At 40.3% G+C, this 19,356-nt stretch overlaps 1 protein-coding gene across 1 annotated transcript in view; it reads right to left on the reverse strand.

The window, feature by feature from the left end:
• The window catches only part of Ppp3ca (protein phosphatase 3 catalytic subunit alpha), a 273,470-nt gene that overhangs the window by 54,997 nt on the left and 199,117 nt on the right, over positions 1 to 19,356 (reverse strand). Inside the window, 4 exon segments of the mRNA XM_032897274.1 lie at positions 4,303 to 4,442; positions 7,876 to 8,021; positions 9,344 to 9,455; positions 16,971 to 17,095. Coding sequence (XP_032753165.1) covers positions 4,303 to 4,442; positions 7,876 to 8,021; positions 9,344 to 9,455; positions 16,971 to 17,095 — 523 coding nt within the window.

Raw genomic sequence — 19,356 nt, forward strand, 5'->3', positions numbered from 1 at the left:
TGCTCCACTCCTCTGCTGCTAGGGCCTAGTTATAGGTACTCAACCCTGTGGCGCCCTGGGGCTTCAGTAAGACTTCTTTCCTAAGACGGTTTATGTTTCTCCTTTGCCCCAGGGTCCTCTAAGGAATTTAGATGCTGAGGCTTCAATTCTGCAGAGCTTCTGCAGAACCCAGTCCTCGCTTGCATCTCGATAAGTAGTAAGCAGTTGTTACTTTAGCAAACTCTTACTTTGTACTGCTGGGGATCAACCCCAGGTCCTTATCGTATGCCAGACAAGTGCTGCGCCACTGTAACTACATCCCTAACACAAAGGCTAACGTTTTATTGAAGTTAAATAACTATCTAAAAACGATCACAGATCAGAAGATGGTGTCCTATCACAGAGAGGGCACCTTTGTCACTAATTCTTAAAGACCCAGAACTTCCTCTGACTGCCGCCTTCGCTTTCAATGTTAGAGATGAGTTTTCCTGTAGGCTGAGTTCATTTCATTGTATGACCATTGATGACCTTGTGCTCATCATCACATTTATACTATTTATCCATGTTGGCACATGTGGTTTTGTTTAGATGAATTTCATTTGATATAGTTGATGCATACAAGAGTTATGCATCTAACTTTAAAGATGTTACGTCTACATTTATCTGTACATCATGACAGAGTAGAGTGCATTTTTCTACTGTCAGTGTTTGAACTATCTCCATTTCTTGGATATGATTATTGACACAACGAACAATGTGTATGCTTGTCCTTTGGTATCCTTATGTTTTCATATCTACTGGACATAAAGACAAGAAATGGCCTAGATGAATGTTCACCTTTAGCAGATAATGAAGTAGAAAACTGATTTCAGATTGGAGGGTTATTTAGGAAGAAGACCTGGGGGGGGGCATGGGGGAAAGGCAGAAGGGCAGAGCCTGTCTAGCACTTTAGAAGAGAACAGGGTAAAACAAATAGGAGAATGGGGGGGAGGGTTGGAATCAGAGAAGCTTTAGAGTACTGAAGAGTTGGGGGCTGACCCTGTGCAATTCAAGTGCACTGTAGGTAGAGCCATAGGCACAGGAATAATCACATCAGTGTACCTCAAGACTAGATTCCCCACAGCAACGTTGGAATGTCCTAACTAACTCAGACACTGAAAAGCAGAAAAATCCAGAAGACAGTGCTGCCATGATTCATTAGATGCAGATATGAACTGGTAATGGAAGACCCAAATCATACCAAGAGTTTTCTATGAGGATTTTCTCTCCCATATGTCATGGTCCTAATCTCCACTCTAACGTTGGGCGGCATCCAGTATCTAGGTTACCTATGTGACCAGTTCGGGTATTTGAAGCTATGGTCTGTGATTATGAAGTTAATGGAAATCCTGGGGAGGGGGCAAGTCTTAAGAAGTCTTTTGTTTCAATCAATTACTTTGTCCCAATTCAGAGGTCACGAGTATGACACTGATTAAACCAAATGAGTCATCCGACAATGTCAACAGCCATGAATCCAGGAAAGGGACAGGTATGTGGGATGACAGGAGTAGGAGGAAGTTAAAAGAGGTTGATGTGAGAAAGTAACCGAATGCCTTAGACATATGCATGGCATTGTCAAACACATACTTAAAAACTAGGAAAAACATTTGGATGTATCTAAAGCTTTTTAGATTTCTTTCTTTCTCAATTTTGTGTGTGTGTGCGTGTGTGTGTGTGTGTGTGTGTTTGTGTGTGTGTGTGTGTGTGTGTGTGTGTACATGCAGATATCCAAGGCCAGGAGTGTCAGAGCTCACTGGGGCTAGATTTACAGAGGTTTTGGGTTACCAGATGTGGGTGCTGGGATCTGAACTCAGATCCTCTGTAAGAGAACTCTTACTTGGTGAGCAATCTCTCCAGCCGTGTGTGTGTGTGTGTGTGTGTGTGTGTGTGTGTGTGTGTGTGTGTAATGTGGATAGGGCTTTCTTTTTCTGTATGAATATGTATTATTTAAACAATAGCCCCAATTAAATGTCACACGGTGGATATGTTGGCATATCAAATTAAATATCCAGATTATATGGAGACATGCAAAATAAAATTATAGATCGAAATAACTGCCAAGAGGATATGATCATTAAGTTCCTTGATTAATTTTATGCTCACTTGTATTTGTCTAGATGAATTTTAAAACAGTAATTTAAAAAAATAATCTCTGATACTTTCAAGACAAATTTTGATGTTAAAGACAACATATAAAAAACTCTGTACAAATAAGATGCTCTTCTTTCCCTTTGAGGACTATTAAATTCTCTGCCAACAGTCGGTGTTACAAGCTGTGGCATTGAGCCGCACGGTATCATATTTGTCAAGACTAAACACCAACATCTGTGAAGAACCTCACATGATCAGACGAGTAAAAGCATGAGAATGTACTTAACTAATATTAATAGGTAATATTTTATGTCTTTGTCTAAGTTCACAGAAATTGTTGTTTTGAATGAGAATGGCTCGCATAGGTTCATAAATTTGAATAGTTGGTCCCCAGTTGATGGAACTCTTTGATAAGGATTAGGAGGTGTGGCTTTGCTGAGGGAAGTGAGGCACAAGGGGTGGGCTTTGAGGTTTCAAAAGACCACAATATTCCCAGTTAGCTCTCTCTGTCTCACGGTTATGGCCAAAGCCTGTAAACTCTCATCTTCTTCTCCAGTGCCATGCCTACTCACTCACATTCTCTCTATCATAATGGTTACAGGCTTATCCTCTGAAACTGTAAGCGCCAATATCTTTTTCTTTCCTATAAGTAGCTTTGGTCATGCTGTCTTAGCATAGCCATAGACAAGTGACTAAGACACAAAACAAAAACATTGCACAAGTCTGTAAGCTTACAGAGACCTCATTCAGAGTGAGATTTTCCTGAATAGATGACCCAGAAGACTGAGAACAGAGTGCTGTACTGCGGGTAAATGCAACATGATGCAACATTAAAATCCTGTTTGGATTCTGTATGGCATTATTTGAGTGAAACACAAGAGGTAACCTAGAGACCTACATAATTGGGGCACTTAACACCAGATTTGAAAGATTTAACAGTTGGCTATAATCTACTTCAAACAACTTTTTACTACAAGGACAGACATCTTCACAAAGTGTTACACCTAAGTTGAGTAATTAGCCAAAAGAAGCTTTAAGCTTTGCAGAATAATAGAGCATTGTATCCCCCATACACTCATAGGTCTTGGCATCTCAGCTTCCAAAACACAAGATAATCGGAAACCTTACACTTCAATTCAGAATAAGCTTCACTACTGATGTGTGAAACAAAAGGCACTCTCAGCACGATGGCTTACAGAAAGTATGCCTTCATGTTCAAAACTAATTCCCCAATCATACCCACAAGTGAAAGAAAAAGGAAACTTTGCATGCATAGTAAAATTTAATGTGTAAAACAAAGTGTTCCACTATAGAATAGCCAGTTACACAGAGTGTGTTACCAGCTTAGTGTAGACACCAGAGGTGTGTGAATGAGTTTGCTGTACACCGTTGTTGGCTCAAACTGCTTGGTGGAAATAACCATTATTCCTATGAAACATTGGGGTTACTTCTGAAGTTGAAAGAGAGAATAAAACAAGACCCAGCATGTGTTGTAGAATTTAAAATTCCCAATTATGTTCACAATCGATTTCCTTCTACCAACATTCTCACCACTGCATCCCATGCAATGGGACCAGATGACCTCAGGAGCATCAGATGCAGCAGCTAAAAGTGAGGTGTCCCATCAGGAAAGTAATCCAGATACACAGAATCCCAAAGAATGTTCTGGATTCCTTTATTAAATTAAGTTCTTGGAAATTCAAGTCCCATTTGCCAATGTAAAAGCTTTATCAAGACGTTTACATTGTGGCTCATCAAAGGGCTAAGGGTGTATCTGCTGGGTTACCTGAGAACTGTATAACTGATGGTTCTCATCCATCCAGGAAGCCCCAAGCCCTTGAAACTATGTAAGAATGAACTGAGTATGATTTAGTCAAGCAAGGAGAAGTTAGTTTTTCTGATGTAAGTTATAAGAACTGGTAGAGCACGAGTCCATTCATGGATGAAAAAGAAGGCTTGCTTAGTAGTGAAGCTCCCACAGTTCATGCAATAGAGACAATTTCTAGTACATTTTATCAATCGCAGCCATCCCCTCTCTCAGTACCAGCTCTCTCATTCCTTCCTTATTGTTCACAATACTTCTATATGGGTGCATTCACATGCAGGCATCCATACAGCACATCTATTTATTCTGGAATCACGCCTTAAACTCCAATACTATAAGGCAGACACTCCAGCAGGCAGGGTCCTCACCTGTAGAAGTACGAACAACCCCTGACTGTGTTGTGAGTGAAATGTTCCTGAGTCTTCTCATTTCCAAAGTCCTCCAGGGGGTCTGACCACAAGATGTCACACATAGGCCCATAAGCAGGTGGTTCTTTGAATCGGTCTAACTAAGAAAAATAGAAGACAGAGAACAAAATACTCATCTTTGGACACTTAGAATTCAAACCCACAGTCCAGCTCTGAGCGATGACCACCTCAGGTGGGGAGAAATGTCATCTAACTCTCTTCCCTTCTCCACTTCTTCCCCTCCTCTTGTCTTTCTGGCTTCCCGTTGCTTTATTTCATGAGGAACCCCCTTAGTATCTCCCCTTGTCTCCCGCTCTGCTTCCTTCACCTCTTTATTTCTTATACTTTCTTGTTTTCATTTTGCCCATTTTCTTTAAATCATTCCCTTAATTTTCTCACCCGAATGACACAGTCACTATCATGATTTAACTCTATTCCCATCTCATTTGTGAAGGAGAAGCTTGATCTGGAGACTCTGCCTGTTGCCTGCAGAGAACCGCCATTTTGAGACTCTGCTTGTTGAGAACGCCATTAAAAATCTGGATAGGCCTTCACTGTGATTTGATTTGATTTTATTGTATCTGACAGGATGATTCTGAGAACAGGTGGCTTTTACTTTAAGAGGAGCCTTGTGCTTTGTGCCATTATTGATACTCATTCCTTAGAAGCTACCTAGGCTTCTAGCAGAAGTACTTGAGGTCTCCCAGTTGGTCCTGGCACATACAAGTGTATGATATAAAGTATCTTGGGATTTGTCCAGCCACTTGTCCGGTCACACTTCCATGCTTTACCATTCCTATGGGATCCTCAAGTGAAATTTGATTTCCAGTTATAAACTGCCTTGTCCTTATCTTGCTATTTCGCTTTAGACACTGGGCAAATATCGCTGCTGTCTGCGTCACACAAGAGAAGGACGGGTAATGGTGCCCACACACAGGATGGCATTAACATAGAGAAGAACTTGAGGTTTATTTAATGTGCTTTTGTTTGATTTTTAACGATTTATTTTAGAAATTAATGGTGTTGGGGTTAGAGAGATGCCTCAGCAGGAAAGTACTGGCTGCTCTCCCAGAGGACCCAGGTTCAATTTCTAGTTCCCACATGACAGCTCACAGCTGTTGGTAACTTGTGCTCCAGGGACCTGACACCCTTATACAGGCATAAATGAAGACAAAACATCAATGTTCTTAAAATAAAAATTAAAAAATAAAATATAAAAAAAACTTTCTTGTGTTTTCTATGTATCTGTGTAGTGGTTTGAGCATTCGAGTGCAGGTGCCTACTGAGGTTGGAAAAGAGTACCACACACATCCTCCGGAGCCGGAGTTACAGGTGACAGAGTCACCTGACATGGCTGCTGGGATTTGACGTCCGGTCCTCTGCCATGGAAATCTCTTTAGTCCCTTGTTTGAGATTTTTAAGCAAAAAAACAAACAAACAAACAAACAAAAAACAAAAACAAAAAACAAAAAAACCCAAAAAAACCCCATACAATTACTTTTCAATGAAAAAAGAAAGAATATATAATTGCTTCTATCCCTGAGAGGGAAAGTTAATACCTTCATGTCAGTTGCACCGTAATGACAGAGTGTACAAGGAAGGACATGAATATTTGTCTTCCTGAAATCAAGACAAACACTAATTTCATTGTAATAGATACTTTTAGAAATAAATTCATGATTTGATAGATTAGTGCCTCAGTGCTGTCAGTTCTGCTAATAACAATTATTAGAGAAATAGTAAGTCATGGAAATTATTTGTTTTAAAGTTCAGGTGTCTGTCTGTCTGTCTCTCTACTCTTTTAATAAAATACTTCAATGGCTACATCCCTTCTATTTTTACCCCCTCCCAGAAACAATAAACAGTTAAAGAGTGGATTTTTACTACTTCCCCCCTGTTAGGATGCTGGATACACTTTGTGTCTTTCCTTTAAGGCCATGACTGCAGGTACAACCTACACACATCTGTGGTGCCTACCATTTGTTATTTTGTCTTTTTTTTTTTCTTCAGGAACTGAGGACTGAAACCAGGGCTTTGTGCTTGCTAGGCAAGCGACCTACCACTGAGCTGAATCCCCAACCCTTGATGCTCACCATTTGTTAACAGAACAATTTTGGCTACTTGTATTGCTGTCTGTTCCCTGTCCTGATCAGCTACAACATTACTAGTATATAAGGATGAGCGATTGTTTGATCTCTTCACTAACCGCAGTGGAAAATACTACTTACTAAATTAATATTAACTAAAGACAGCTTACATAATTAACCTGTAAATGCTTTTCAAAGTACAAATTTGTGAGGCAGCATTAGAAACATTTAAGCTCAAGAAAACTAGTAAGTATCAATTATTCAGATGACATCATGTGGTGTTTTGTAATGCACACCCATTAGGCAGAATTTGAGTTCTGTACATGAGGAATCTTAAGTAAGCTTTTACGTGAGCCACATATTGTCTACTCACTAACATCAAGGTTACAGGACCACTTCGTTGAAGCTGGAGTTTACTTTTCCAGGCTCAAACAAATACCAGATCGAATATACGTTTCAGGCAGAACTCAGCAAAATGTCAATTTTAATAGTCGAAACACAGCAATTCAGAATAATTCAAGCAACTTATTCTTTCTAAAATGACTGGCAAGTACAGTATAAGGAGATCAAAATCATTTCCATATTTCCTTCTTAGCTTGAAAAAGTATAAGCCATTTTCTCAGGTATCTGAAAAGCTTTTTAGCCTGAAAGCTTTATGGTGACATTTATCCCATGTTCTATGTTAATACACATAAATGTCACACGTTAAGACAACTACTAGTATGGGTACGGATAACAGAATAAAAAGTGTTTACTGTGATGTCTGTAGGGGGATCTGTGTACCAAAAATAATATACGATGAGATTCTTTTGATACTCTCTCAGACCTTTTCTTCCAGGCTGCAATTATAAGGCTTATGAACATAAAGACATAAAATATGATGCTCGTTATGCATTGCTGCATTTGTGCATTGTTTTATGAAAAGAGCGCCCTGCTCATTCCACTCAAGGTATCCTTATGCTAGGGTGCAAGACTGACAGCCAACACCACGTAACAGTATGTGTCTGAAAATGTCTACCGTCCTTTCAGCCATTTGTCCAATACAGTCACATTGCTACATGCTGACTTTAATATTTTATGTTGTAAGAACACCAACAACAAAAACCAGAAGTACACTTCAAAACTCAAGTTGAGCGACTCTCTCCCAGGGCCAAGCCACTCCTTCTAACATATCAGGAATATCAGATGGACTCTCTGACAAAAGGGAAATGAACTTGCCTCCAGGATTTAGAAATCAAATGTAGATATTTTTAATGACATGTGGCAAGGGGAGAAGCCAAGCCCCAATCCCTAAGCTAAGGATTGGATACAAGTCTCGGAGATGTGAGCGTATTCATTATGTTAATTGAATAGGATGCGAGCATTTACAGAGGCAAGGCCATTAATACCCTTCTAGTGATCTTAGCAGGACAGAGAATGAGTAGACTTGGAAAATAACAGAGCTTACTTTTCTGATGTCATCTAGAGTGTTAATCTCTGGAGACAAACCACCATGTACACACAGGAATTGTTGGTTCATCAGCGCAGCCAGGGGAAGGCAGTCGAAGGCATCCATACAGGCGTCATAAACGCGTTCTGAATACTTTATTTTACCTTTGGAGGGTGAAAAGCAAAAACTTACTCTAGGGCCATTTCATTGAAATCCCTTTGTTTCTTTTTAATATTTTCTTGCCAGCATACTGTGAATGTGACCCTCTAAGACAGAATCAATCTGATTTCTAAGTCTCATAGATTAACAACATACAATGATTTTCTTTCAGTCACTTATCCATAGTTTAATTTTTATAATTTTTGTCTAATAAATGCAAACCTTTTTATATATTTTGTAACATGCACACACACACACACACACACACACACACACACACACACACACACACACACACGTGAGAGAAAGGGCCATAAAGCTGGTTGGTGTTCCCATAATTCCCATAAGATTTTGTAGAAATGCAACTAACGTGAAACTTTCTCAAGCCCTTTCTGCCTCATAGAGTTAGTTCTGCTTTCTCCATACTGACTCACAGATAATGATTTCAGGAAAGTCTTTATGCTTCACTGAATATAAAACCAAATTACAGAGAAAAGAAGAATTAAAGTTTCAGTAAGCAATGGGAAAAAGAGACAAAAGGAAAACAAAGCCTCAAGTACCTAAAGGAAGGCATCAGTTTTCATTTTGCCTAATAGTCTAGAAGTCAGCTGACATCCACGGCGCTCCAAAACAGAGAGGTTCAACTGGGGACCTATTTCCTTTTCTTGACTAAACTAAAATTAAAAGTTTAGAATCACTATGCTAAGCACTAGCTTTGTTCTGCGACCTACATGAAACTTTAGCTGAGATTAATAGGTCACTTGATATAAACACTTATCATTAAAAATTACATTCTGGCTTGACCTTGTTGCAAGTCATGTGCAGGCTACCACAGCCACTGTGGTTTAATGGGTACAGGGCTCCTGTCGTGTTCAGAAGGTATTGTTTAATTCTGAACTTCTCCAACTTCTGCCTCTTACAGTTTTTGTGCCCCAATTCTAGCAAAGATGAGGAATGGGCTCATGAGCTCTGTAATAACTGAGGCACTGTGGACAGCTGGTGGCCTCTACAGGAGGGGTGAGCTCGTCTTCTTTAAGGGTGTGGGCCATGGTAGGCTGACTGTTCTACTGGATGGCCCCACACTTAGGAGTACATAAACAATGCAATCAGAGTTAGAGAGAGGAACAAACACTAAATATGATCAAAATACATTACTAGATTATGTATCCTTAAACGTGCCCTCTTTTAGAAAGATGACATGGAATAATGTCACCTAAAGCATTTGACCTTTACACAGAGAATAACAACACAATTATGTTTTTATTTACCACTGACAACGACAACATGGTCTATATGACATTAAAGGAAAACCCCTCGGCATACTTACATTCTTGTTTAAACGTGAAATACTCTGTTAGGTGCCTACATTCATGGTTTCCACGAAGTAAAAACAGTGTTTTGGGGTAAAGAATTTTCAAGGCCCACAAATACAGCACACACTAGGGGGAAAAAAACAAACGTAACATGAGCATCTTCCATTACACTTGTGCATTTCACCAGTTAACATGAAATCAATGTATTATCATGGCCACCATTCTAAGCCTGGGCGGCTACTTTGTAGCAAACAGAATAGCACTTAGTGCTGTCACTTTCACTAACTCTCTGTCCTCTTGGCTTCTGATCAATCTTTATTTTTAAACAGTTACACTTGTGTGTGTGTGTGTGTGTGTGTGTGTGTGTGTGTGTGTGTGTGTGCATGCACACGTGTGGAGGTCAGTGAATAACATGCTGGAGTCGGTTCTCTGCTTCCACCGTGTGTGTTACTTGTATGGGGCTCAGGCTGTCAGACATGGCAGTAATGTCTTCACCCACTGAGACACATTGCTGTCTCTTCGCCTTTATTTCCCTGCCTTTGTAACACAGAGTAGATTGATAATTTTTATTTTGTAGAAATACATAATTCAAAGGAAGGGCAAGGTGTCTCGCCATCTTCACCACTGATAACCAGGGAATACATTTGGTGTACCTTGAAACTCTCAAATCAGCGAACTGGACACTGACCGTGATGGCTAACTACACATGGACCAGGTCTGGGATAACTCTTCATCGACACAATCTTTTTAGAAGATGAGGTAGAAGGAAACAATCAAATATTAATACCGATATTATCTGCGAGTGGCAGTCGTTAAGAATCCACACAGAGCAGAAAATGATTCTTTAAGAAACAAGTGTGTGGTCTCCTCTTTGCAAAGTTTATGTTCCCAATGTGAAGCCAAGGCAGGGACGGCACAGGACAATGGGACAGATCAGAGTCTGATTACCAAGACACACATGGGATGTACACTTCACTCGCCAGTCCTCTCACAGAGAGGAGAATCCTAAAGACAAAGTTTTTATCAAACGTATCTGCTGTGAAGAATATTTACATGTAAGCTTCTTTGAGAATCTCATTATCAAAGGGTAGAAGTAATGATGCTGAAACATATGGCCCAAGGGGTTCGAGAAAAATACTAATTAAGGAGACGAGTGTGGATGACTGTAATGTTCCAACAACACGTCATCTTCAAATATGAAATAGTGATTGAAATAAACAATAGCTTGGCATTAGCTAATATATGAGTGCACGCGCGAGAGTGTCTGTGTGTGTGCGTGTGTGTGTGTGTGTGTGTGTGTGTGCGCGCGCGCACGCGTGCATGCATTGCCTTGATTAATTTCTAATTATAGTCATTAGCTAAGGTTCATGTGATTAAGATACAAGCATATCTGAAGAGCTGACCAACGGTCCTCCGTAAGAGGTCCTTGAAGCAGCATGATCCGCTGTGCATGCAAAGCCCCCTGCCGTCTCAGTGATGAGCGAGGCAGACTAATGATTCCTTGCTATGAATCCGATTTCAGCGCTGCACTTACTTGTTTAAATAAAGGGTGGCTGCGTTATTCACATTTGCCTCATGTGTCAGAGAAGGGAATGTGTTAAGCGCCATGAATGCCATTGAGACAATTGCTACGGATTCAAAAGTTTGAAGACTGTCCCTTGATGCAGGTGATGTGTGAGCACATGTGCACTTGCAAGCTGGCTTAAGCTAGAATGTCTACTTTGGTTATATAAAGGCCTTTTAAATATTATGCTAACAGGATCATTCTAGAAACAGCCTAGGCTAAAAGCAGTAGCCTCACTGTGCCTCATCAGTTCACTATAAACAGGACAGAAGTCTGGCACGCCTGACTGCATTTTGCACTGTTGGCTTTGCTTATATCCTTAGGTCTGAACCTTGTTCAGCTCTGCACATAGGCATGATTCTTCCTGCCTGTGTAAGAGCAGTAGTACCTAACCTAACTCAATTGCTTCCACAGATGACGGCACAAAGGTGACAGCCGTAATTGAGGCATCCCACTGCCAGGTTTTACCATGCCCTTGGGTTCAGCCATTGCCCTAACCCTGCAGTTACACTAGCTTCTAGGAACACCAGGCCTTTGCAACATCCTAACTTTTGATGAGCTCACCTTCAAGCAGAGGTCGCCTCTGTATGGAAACTGGGCTGTTCTCTTAAGCAATAGAGACTCGCAGAGCAAGCAACAGGAATGAATACCTTTTACAGAGCCAGATCTGATAGAATGGTCAACCAGATCTCTCTTAAACTGTGGACTGCTTGCTGCTGCATACCACTGCCCTCCTGCAGTTTTTCCTCTATTTAAACTTGAAACTCCTGTCAATACCCTGAAGACTGACTGGGGGTCCTGGACTCCCTTTCTTGTTCCTCTCCCCAGTGAGCTGTGTAGATTAGAAGTCTGTTTTGGGCCTTTAGATTCTAGAACACAGGCACTGCTGGAATTCCTATCTTGGGTGGGATAGGATTTTTTTTCTAACATTTCAGGTGAGAATGCATAAAATCTATCTAATACAGATATTTTTAAATGTTTGAGTATAACTTACATAACACTAGTTGCATGTCTCATGCAACTGAAAGTTTACATATATGGACCACACGGAAACTGTTACATGGACCTAGAATCCACGATGTCCCTTCCTGGTCAAATAACTTTCTGAAAAATTTAACCAAAATCCTGACATCTCTAGATTCATTTTTTTTCCTAAAGCAATTTATTTTTTTAAAAAGCAATTATCTCTCCGTCTAAAATCTGAACTGCATTTGGTTAGCACACTCAATTACCACACTAGAGGAATCATATCTGAGACCCACATTCTCTCTTTGACAGATGTTAAAGATCTTATTCTGATATTGGCCTGCAGCTTTTTAACTATGTAGCTCCAGTTTTAATTACTATAATTTTTGGATAATTGAACCTAAAAGATATTCAGAAATGTTCTGTGCTAAATGTTCCAAGTGTTCATATGTACAGATTCAAAATGATGCAAATACAACGTCTTTATCGCTGTAAAGTAAGGCACGTGGAATATATTAACTCCACTTCTGCCGAACAGAAGGAGAGGAAAAAGAAGGGAGAGAGGAAGAAAACTAAACAAGAAAAAGAGACAAGGAGAGGAGGTGAAACGGGAAAGAAAAAGGAAGGGAAATTACTAAAATTTCCAAATTTCCAGCTCGAAGTATTCTAAAACGGGAGTAATTTTTTTCACATATCATTTCCTACTCTCCCGTGGCAAGCACACGCTATCTTCCTAACACTAAATGAGACCGCAAACACAGCCTGTGTGGAAGAAATGGTACATTACATGAAAGGACAAGGGTGGACTGGAGAGTGAAATCCTGCCAGCCTTTAGCCTCAGCATCTGGAGGGAGAGGACTGCCAAGTGCGGTGCAGATGTGCTCACAAGCTGCTTTAAAAGCCACACAAAGTTCCAACATTCTGAAAAGGTGAAGATCGTTAACAAAATTATGACCTCAGATTCATTTTCCAGCACTGCCTTGTAAACATCATCACAACCAAATGAAGCAAGAGAAATCAATGTCACCCAGATAAGGACTGTTCATGTCTATGCTATCGGGGGGTGGATGTGAGTCAACTTCTCAGTGTCTGAGTCTGTGAAATCAGAGGGAGTCCGTGAAATCTAAGGACCACGTGACGTGGACCTCTCTGCATGGCAAGATGCAAATGGGATGCACAGGTCGCTCCCGTCATCCCGTCATTGCTGCTGTTAACTCAACAAGTATTTACGACTTCCGGTTAGTTACTCGATATGAAAGTCTGTGTCGATTTCTGTCACAGACGTAGCTTTCTCTATCTTATGACTCATCCATAATCACACAGCACTAAGGATACCGTCCTCTTAGCTTGGTTCACTCGTAATAACAGGGTAATAATTTACTCAGTAATTTAGGCTTTTAGATGGGCAGTCTTCTTGCCAAATCGCAGGACAATTCTTAAGAATTGCAAAGCAGAACGAGAGAAGCAAGGGAGTGAAAAGGAGAATAGTGTTTTAGCTGGATACTGATTCGCTCCCTGGACTGGTAGCTCCCCATGCCTCAAAACTTTATAATTCAAACTGATGCTTCTTTGTCGTGGATGGCTAAGTGCGCCCTACAACAGAGCTTGGAAGGGCTCCAAACTCCTGAGATACGGAATGTAACTTCTCTAAGACATCATTTGTCTGGTCTGACAAGCGCGCCGTGAAGTGGCAGTTGAACACCAGCGCACTGTCAAGACCGCTAGCTCCCGGGACCAGTGGCCCTGTTTGTCACCTCTGTCATGTGTTCTATGGCGTCCTTGTTATTTTCAGGCAGCAGCATGGAATGCTGCCTGGCTTGCTGTGTGTGGGTCATTCTGGTCCACGAGTTCACAGCTAATAAACACAACAACTTTTCACACTTCAGCGTGCTGGAGGCCCAGGCTGAGGTCTGGATGCAGGCAGAACAAGAGAGGCCAGCTCCCTGCAAACTCAGGGCAGTGCACTGGAGGGTGCTTGCAAAGAGCCTAAGGGAGCAAGCTCAAAGAAACAGCTGCGCAGGACTCCGTTTGCAGATTCTGGACTTTGCCGCTGAGGGTCTGTAGAGAAACACACCCAGCTGTGAACCTAAATATACACGTACGCTTGATCAAAGCGATTAGGTAGGGTAATGCAATCATCAGAAAGAGAAAGGTTTGTTGTAAGACAAATTATGGCTGGAAACAAAATTACATCTTTCATGGCTCCTCACAAGCTGGCTTGTTCCGGGCTCATCCTGTGGGGAAGGATTTCTAATGGCAAAGGAGAGAGTGTAGGGATACTGGAGGGAGGAGGGGGTGCATACAGGAGCAGTGTGTGAGCTTGCAGCTGAGTCAGGAGTCCATTAGGATCTGTTCTTCAAAGCTGATATGTTCGGAAGTAAAAGTGGGCATCCCTCATCATTGAGAAGATAACCTTAGAAGAATACCTGCGGTGTAACACCGGGCTATAAACATGGATCCAAATGCCTTGAAACCTGGTAGGGTAACACACACCAGAAAACTACGCTCCTTTTTAATTATTTACTTTTAATTTTTTTCTATTTCAATACATCCAGACCACAGTTTCCTCTGTCTCTACTCTTCTCAGCACCCTCCTCCCCACACACATAGCCCTCTCTTCTTTTTCCCCTCAATCCACTCCTCCATTTCCCTTCGGAAAAGAGCAGACCCTGCAGAGATATCCTAAGCCAACAGTCTCATAATAACTCACAGAGAATATTTTATATCTAATGATTAACTGTCATAAGAGGAGAGCATGTATATCCATGTGAGCACAGTTGTGAACGTAGAGGATGGAAGATAAGCTTCTAGATTACGGTGCGGGTTTGTTACTTCACGCACACTGTGGCCAGGGTTTGGGACGGTGGAGAGGGTTCAACCATGGCATCCTAAACCCCAAGTGTCAACATTCTATGAAAAAAAGTTACAGCACCCTTCCAAAACTGAGAGCAAAGAATGTGACCATTTCTCAATTGGCAACACTTGCTCCACAGGACAGACCCTGGAATACTCTTAGGGGCATTTCACATACACCAGGGGTTCTCAACCTTCCCAATGCTCTGACCTCTTAACATAGCATGTTCTGGTGATGCCTGTACTGGAACGCTGTCACCGTTATGAATCATAATGCAAATATCTGATATGCAGATGGTCTTAGGCAACCCTTACAAAAAGGTCCTTTGACCCCCAAAGGATGGCAACCCGAGGTAGAGAACCATTGATATCCATGCTTGCTCTATATTAATATGCTGATCACATCACAGCTACTGCCAAGACACTCACAGGTCACAATCAGACCAAAATGGATCATGTTAAAGACGGAACATTCCTTCCTTTCTGTGTGTATGCGACAAGTCCCGGGCCTGTACTCTCAGCTTAACTTAGCTATTTTTGAAGATGGACTTTTCACAACCACATCTCGGAACTTTGTAATGTTCTGTGAGACCTACATTCAACATGGTATAGCATTTAGTTGGGTATCTTAATCTTTGTGTAAGTTTTAAATTTCAAAATTAACATAATAGACAAGATATTGTAACTTTGTTACTTCGAATATCTAGAATGACTAAAGATCTTAAAGAAAAAAACTTCTAAGGAGCAAGTTGGTGATTTCTCTTTTTAAGCTTTTAAAAATAAAGCTCTAAGCGGATTCTGACTAGTAGACATTTAGAATATTTCAAATGGCTAGGGGCTACAGATATAAAAGCTTTAAATTTTGCTGGCAAACCAAACTGGTGGTGTGTCTTGGTGTTATAAGGCTTCTTTAGTGTTTGTGAGGTCTTGCTTTGATCCCCAGAGAGAAAATCAGAGTAAAACATGAAAAAACAAAAACAAAAACAAAAAACCCTGAACCCAAGACAGCCACCCATCCCAGGGTTTGGTTCTATTTAGATTTTCATAGTCATATTTCCTTGTCTGTACTTAGATTTCTAGAGAGCAAGGAGATATTCTATATTTCTTTACAGTCTGAATCACAGTGCATGTGTACCTGTTTGTCTGTAAAAAAAAAAAACCTAAAATATGTGAATGTCCATTTATAAAAGCTTTATACATACATATAAACAAATACATATATTATATATGTATACACATATATGTATATACATATACACACTTAAACACACACACATACACATATATATATGTGAAAGAGAGAGAGAGAGAGAGAGAGAGAGAGAGAGAGAGAGAGAGAGAGAGAGAGAGAGAGAGACCAGACAGACACAGAGTTTCAATTGCAGGCAACAAAATTCCCAAACTCTTCAATTGGTATGTTTGAGGTTGACACAGTGCGATAACATTAAATATATTTTTAGTAAGTCTAATACTAAAATATTTTAAAACACACTTCTCTATATGATGATTGTGGGTAAATGGTATGAAGAGTCAGTAACATTGACTTATTGCGTAAGAACAATGCCTTCATTTTAACTTTTGGTGTGTTTTGCTTTTTATTTGTTTGTTTCTCCTAAGAGGACAGTGTCAACTGGGATCTATAAATTCTAGCTTCTAATTTTTCTCTTATGGAAATCATGTTTTCCTAACATACAAGTGCTGGGCTCTTCCTGAGATATTACATCAGGTACCAGAAAGAACCCGGATGAGTACAAGAGAGCCTTGTTTTTTTTTTTTTTTTTTTTTGACTGGAGAAGAACCTCTGCTCAATGGTTGTTTGTTTTTGTTTTGTTTTGTTTTGTTTTGATTAATGTCTTTGACAAATCACCTAGTCAGATGACAGGTGCCTGGATACTTCATCTGCCAGTGTCCTCACACAGACACGCGAGTGCTCTGAATCCAGTAATGAAAGTGGCTTACTGTCTCTCCACTCTAGCCCATGGTTATGTAAACTCAAGCCCTCTTATGCTATCAACTTTGATTAGAATCATAAACTGTGTTTGCCAATCTTCAAAGATCGTCAAGTACACAAAAAGACAAAAGTCTTACCATTTCTTTGACATCCCTTTGCATAGAAAGCATACAGGAAAGTGAGTATCTCATTAAGTGTATTAAAATTGATTGTTTCAGGTCCTGGATTTCTGCAAAGTGTTTATGTCTCTTCCTTTCTAAGAGATCAGTGCTCCACGATCGTCTAAGAGGAAACCATGTGTACTTACTTCGATACTGAAGTACCCTCTGTCAACATAGTCCCCTAAGAAGAGGTAGCGAGTGTTGGCAGGAGATCCTCCCACTTCAAAGAGCTTCATCAAGTCAAAGAATTGTCCATGGATGTCCCCGCAAACTGAAAGATAAAATATATTTTACGGTAATATTAGCTCATGCGTGTGAATTACATAATAAAAATTTCAAAGCAGGAAACTGAGATGGGAAAGCCAAGTCCTTCGCTGAAGATGTTGAAGTTGGTGGAAGACCTGGTTCTAGCATTCAGGTCTCCTACTTCACTGGGAAGATGGTGGTCATAAGAACAGCCCTGGCCGCTGGTGCCATATGGTTAACAATTTCACATGAGATCCTATTAAGAAATTTATGTTTCATAAGTTATTTCCACCATTGTCATGGAACAAGATTAATCATACAGGTAAGAAAGGAGGGAAAGACGAAGCCAGAGATCTGGGGCAAGCTTGTATGACCAAGGTGTGAATCCATAGTCACTAGCCATTATTGCTTTGCAAAAGAAAAGAAAAGAAAGGAAGTGACAAATTTAAATTCTAAAAGAATGTAAGAATGTTTCTGTAAGATGTATTAACAGTTGTTAAGACATTTTCCTAAAATATATCTGAGGAACTATAATTGCATAAAACCACTAGAAACTGATATTTCCTAAATTTTTCATTTTCAAGCTAAAAATTTTGAAAGAATCTAGCTTTCCCTTTAGTAGGTATTTATCACTTCTATAACTGTTGGGATCTTCAAAAATGGTCACCATACTCTGTGTTCAGGATGAGACACTGCACACAGGTTAGGAACTTTGACAAGGTCATTGCCAAAAGTGAGTAACTGGAGCTTCAATTCAAATTCATTTGATTAAACACTCTTCTTTCCAACCACCATCTGCTTTTATGTATATGTACACACTATTCTTTTGAAACATGTTATGCTTAAATAAGTGACATCGTGTGGATGTTGCTTCATAGGATGAAGCTGTAACTTAACACACTATGTGTTTTACTCCCGCGCAGGTTACTAAGCTACACTGAAGCTCACTATTCAGCAGACATAAGCTTACATTCGTTCTACAGAATCTACAGTGAAACAACCGGAAATCAATACATGCAGCTTAAATGATTTGGACAACCCTATTTGCCACCATGAACAGATAATGACTACGAAACAGGTACAGGTAGGCAAGGTTTTGGGATGTCTGTGTTTCAAACTCTTGATCTACTAAAATGATGCAGGGACCTGTGAGTGTGTTGGACACCATTCCGCCATTCCACTCTAGGCTCTTCCTTCCGTTCAGCAACGGTCACTTATCAGAAATGTGCTTGTCGCTTCCTGAAATTAGATCTCATCTTAGATTACTTATAGGCAAGCACATTTTTTTTCCTTATGGTTGTGTCTTTCACAACTGGATCTTTCTTCGGAAAGACTGAGGAATCTGGGCTGAGACTGAACACGTCATGTTCTTCTCAGGATAACATGAAGATTTCAGGAAGAAAGAAAGAGTAGAGAGTCTTTTGGCTCAAATGATGCCAGGCAAAGAAAGCTGGCCTGGGGACGCAGACGGCCATATATTCATTGGAAGGTACTTAAAGGGCTCTGCAAACCCAAGGGTTTGCAACCTCTTTCATTCAGGAGGTTAATGCAAGAAGATGTTAGTTAATATGAAGTCTGCTAAGGCAACAAGGGAGATCCTGTCTGGAAACAAAACAAAACGGGAAAAGCAGTGGGAAGAGGGCTATGGCTCAAAAAATTAAAAGAAAAAAAAAACATTAAAACAAAGCTTGTATCTTACAAACTTACTTCACATCTTTTACGACAGTGTCTAAAGGTGAGGCTAAAACTCATTAGTTAAGAAGGAGCAAGGATCGGGTTGGGGATTTGGCTCAGTGGTAGAGCGCTTGCCTAGCAACCGCAAGGCCCTGGGTTCGGTCCCCAGCTCCGAAAAAAAGAAAAAAAAAACAAAACAAAAACAAACAAAAAAAAAATAAAAGAAGGAGCAAGGATCCTACTGATTTACATTACAGTGTAGATGGTGTTGTTCCTTACAGGAGCACCAAGTTTTCTCAAGCTGGGAGGATTTTTATACCTGTTACGTATGTTTCAACCCAGAATTTGAAGGAAAGACAGTTTTTGTCTACAAAGTGTATGTCTACGTGTCCATTATTAAACCTGAGTAGCAAAGCAAGAAACACTATTGAGTGCCAGTGCCTGTGAAACTGATATCTCTATTCTGCCTGGCTACTGCTTCCTTTTGTATGGTGAGTTCCCATTGGGGCATGAGAGTTGGTTACTGGAAAAGATTCAGAGAAAACATGAAACTCCATGACAGGGAAAGGCAGGCTCTAAACATTATTTCCAACTTTTATGGTAATGACAAAT

The sequence above is a fragment of the Rattus rattus genome, chromosome 3, assembly GCF_011064425.1.
Source record: "Rattus rattus isolate New Zealand chromosome 3, Rrattus_CSIRO_v1, whole genome shotgun sequence".
NCBI lineage: Eukaryota > Metazoa > Chordata > Mammalia > Rodentia > Muridae > Rattus > Rattus rattus.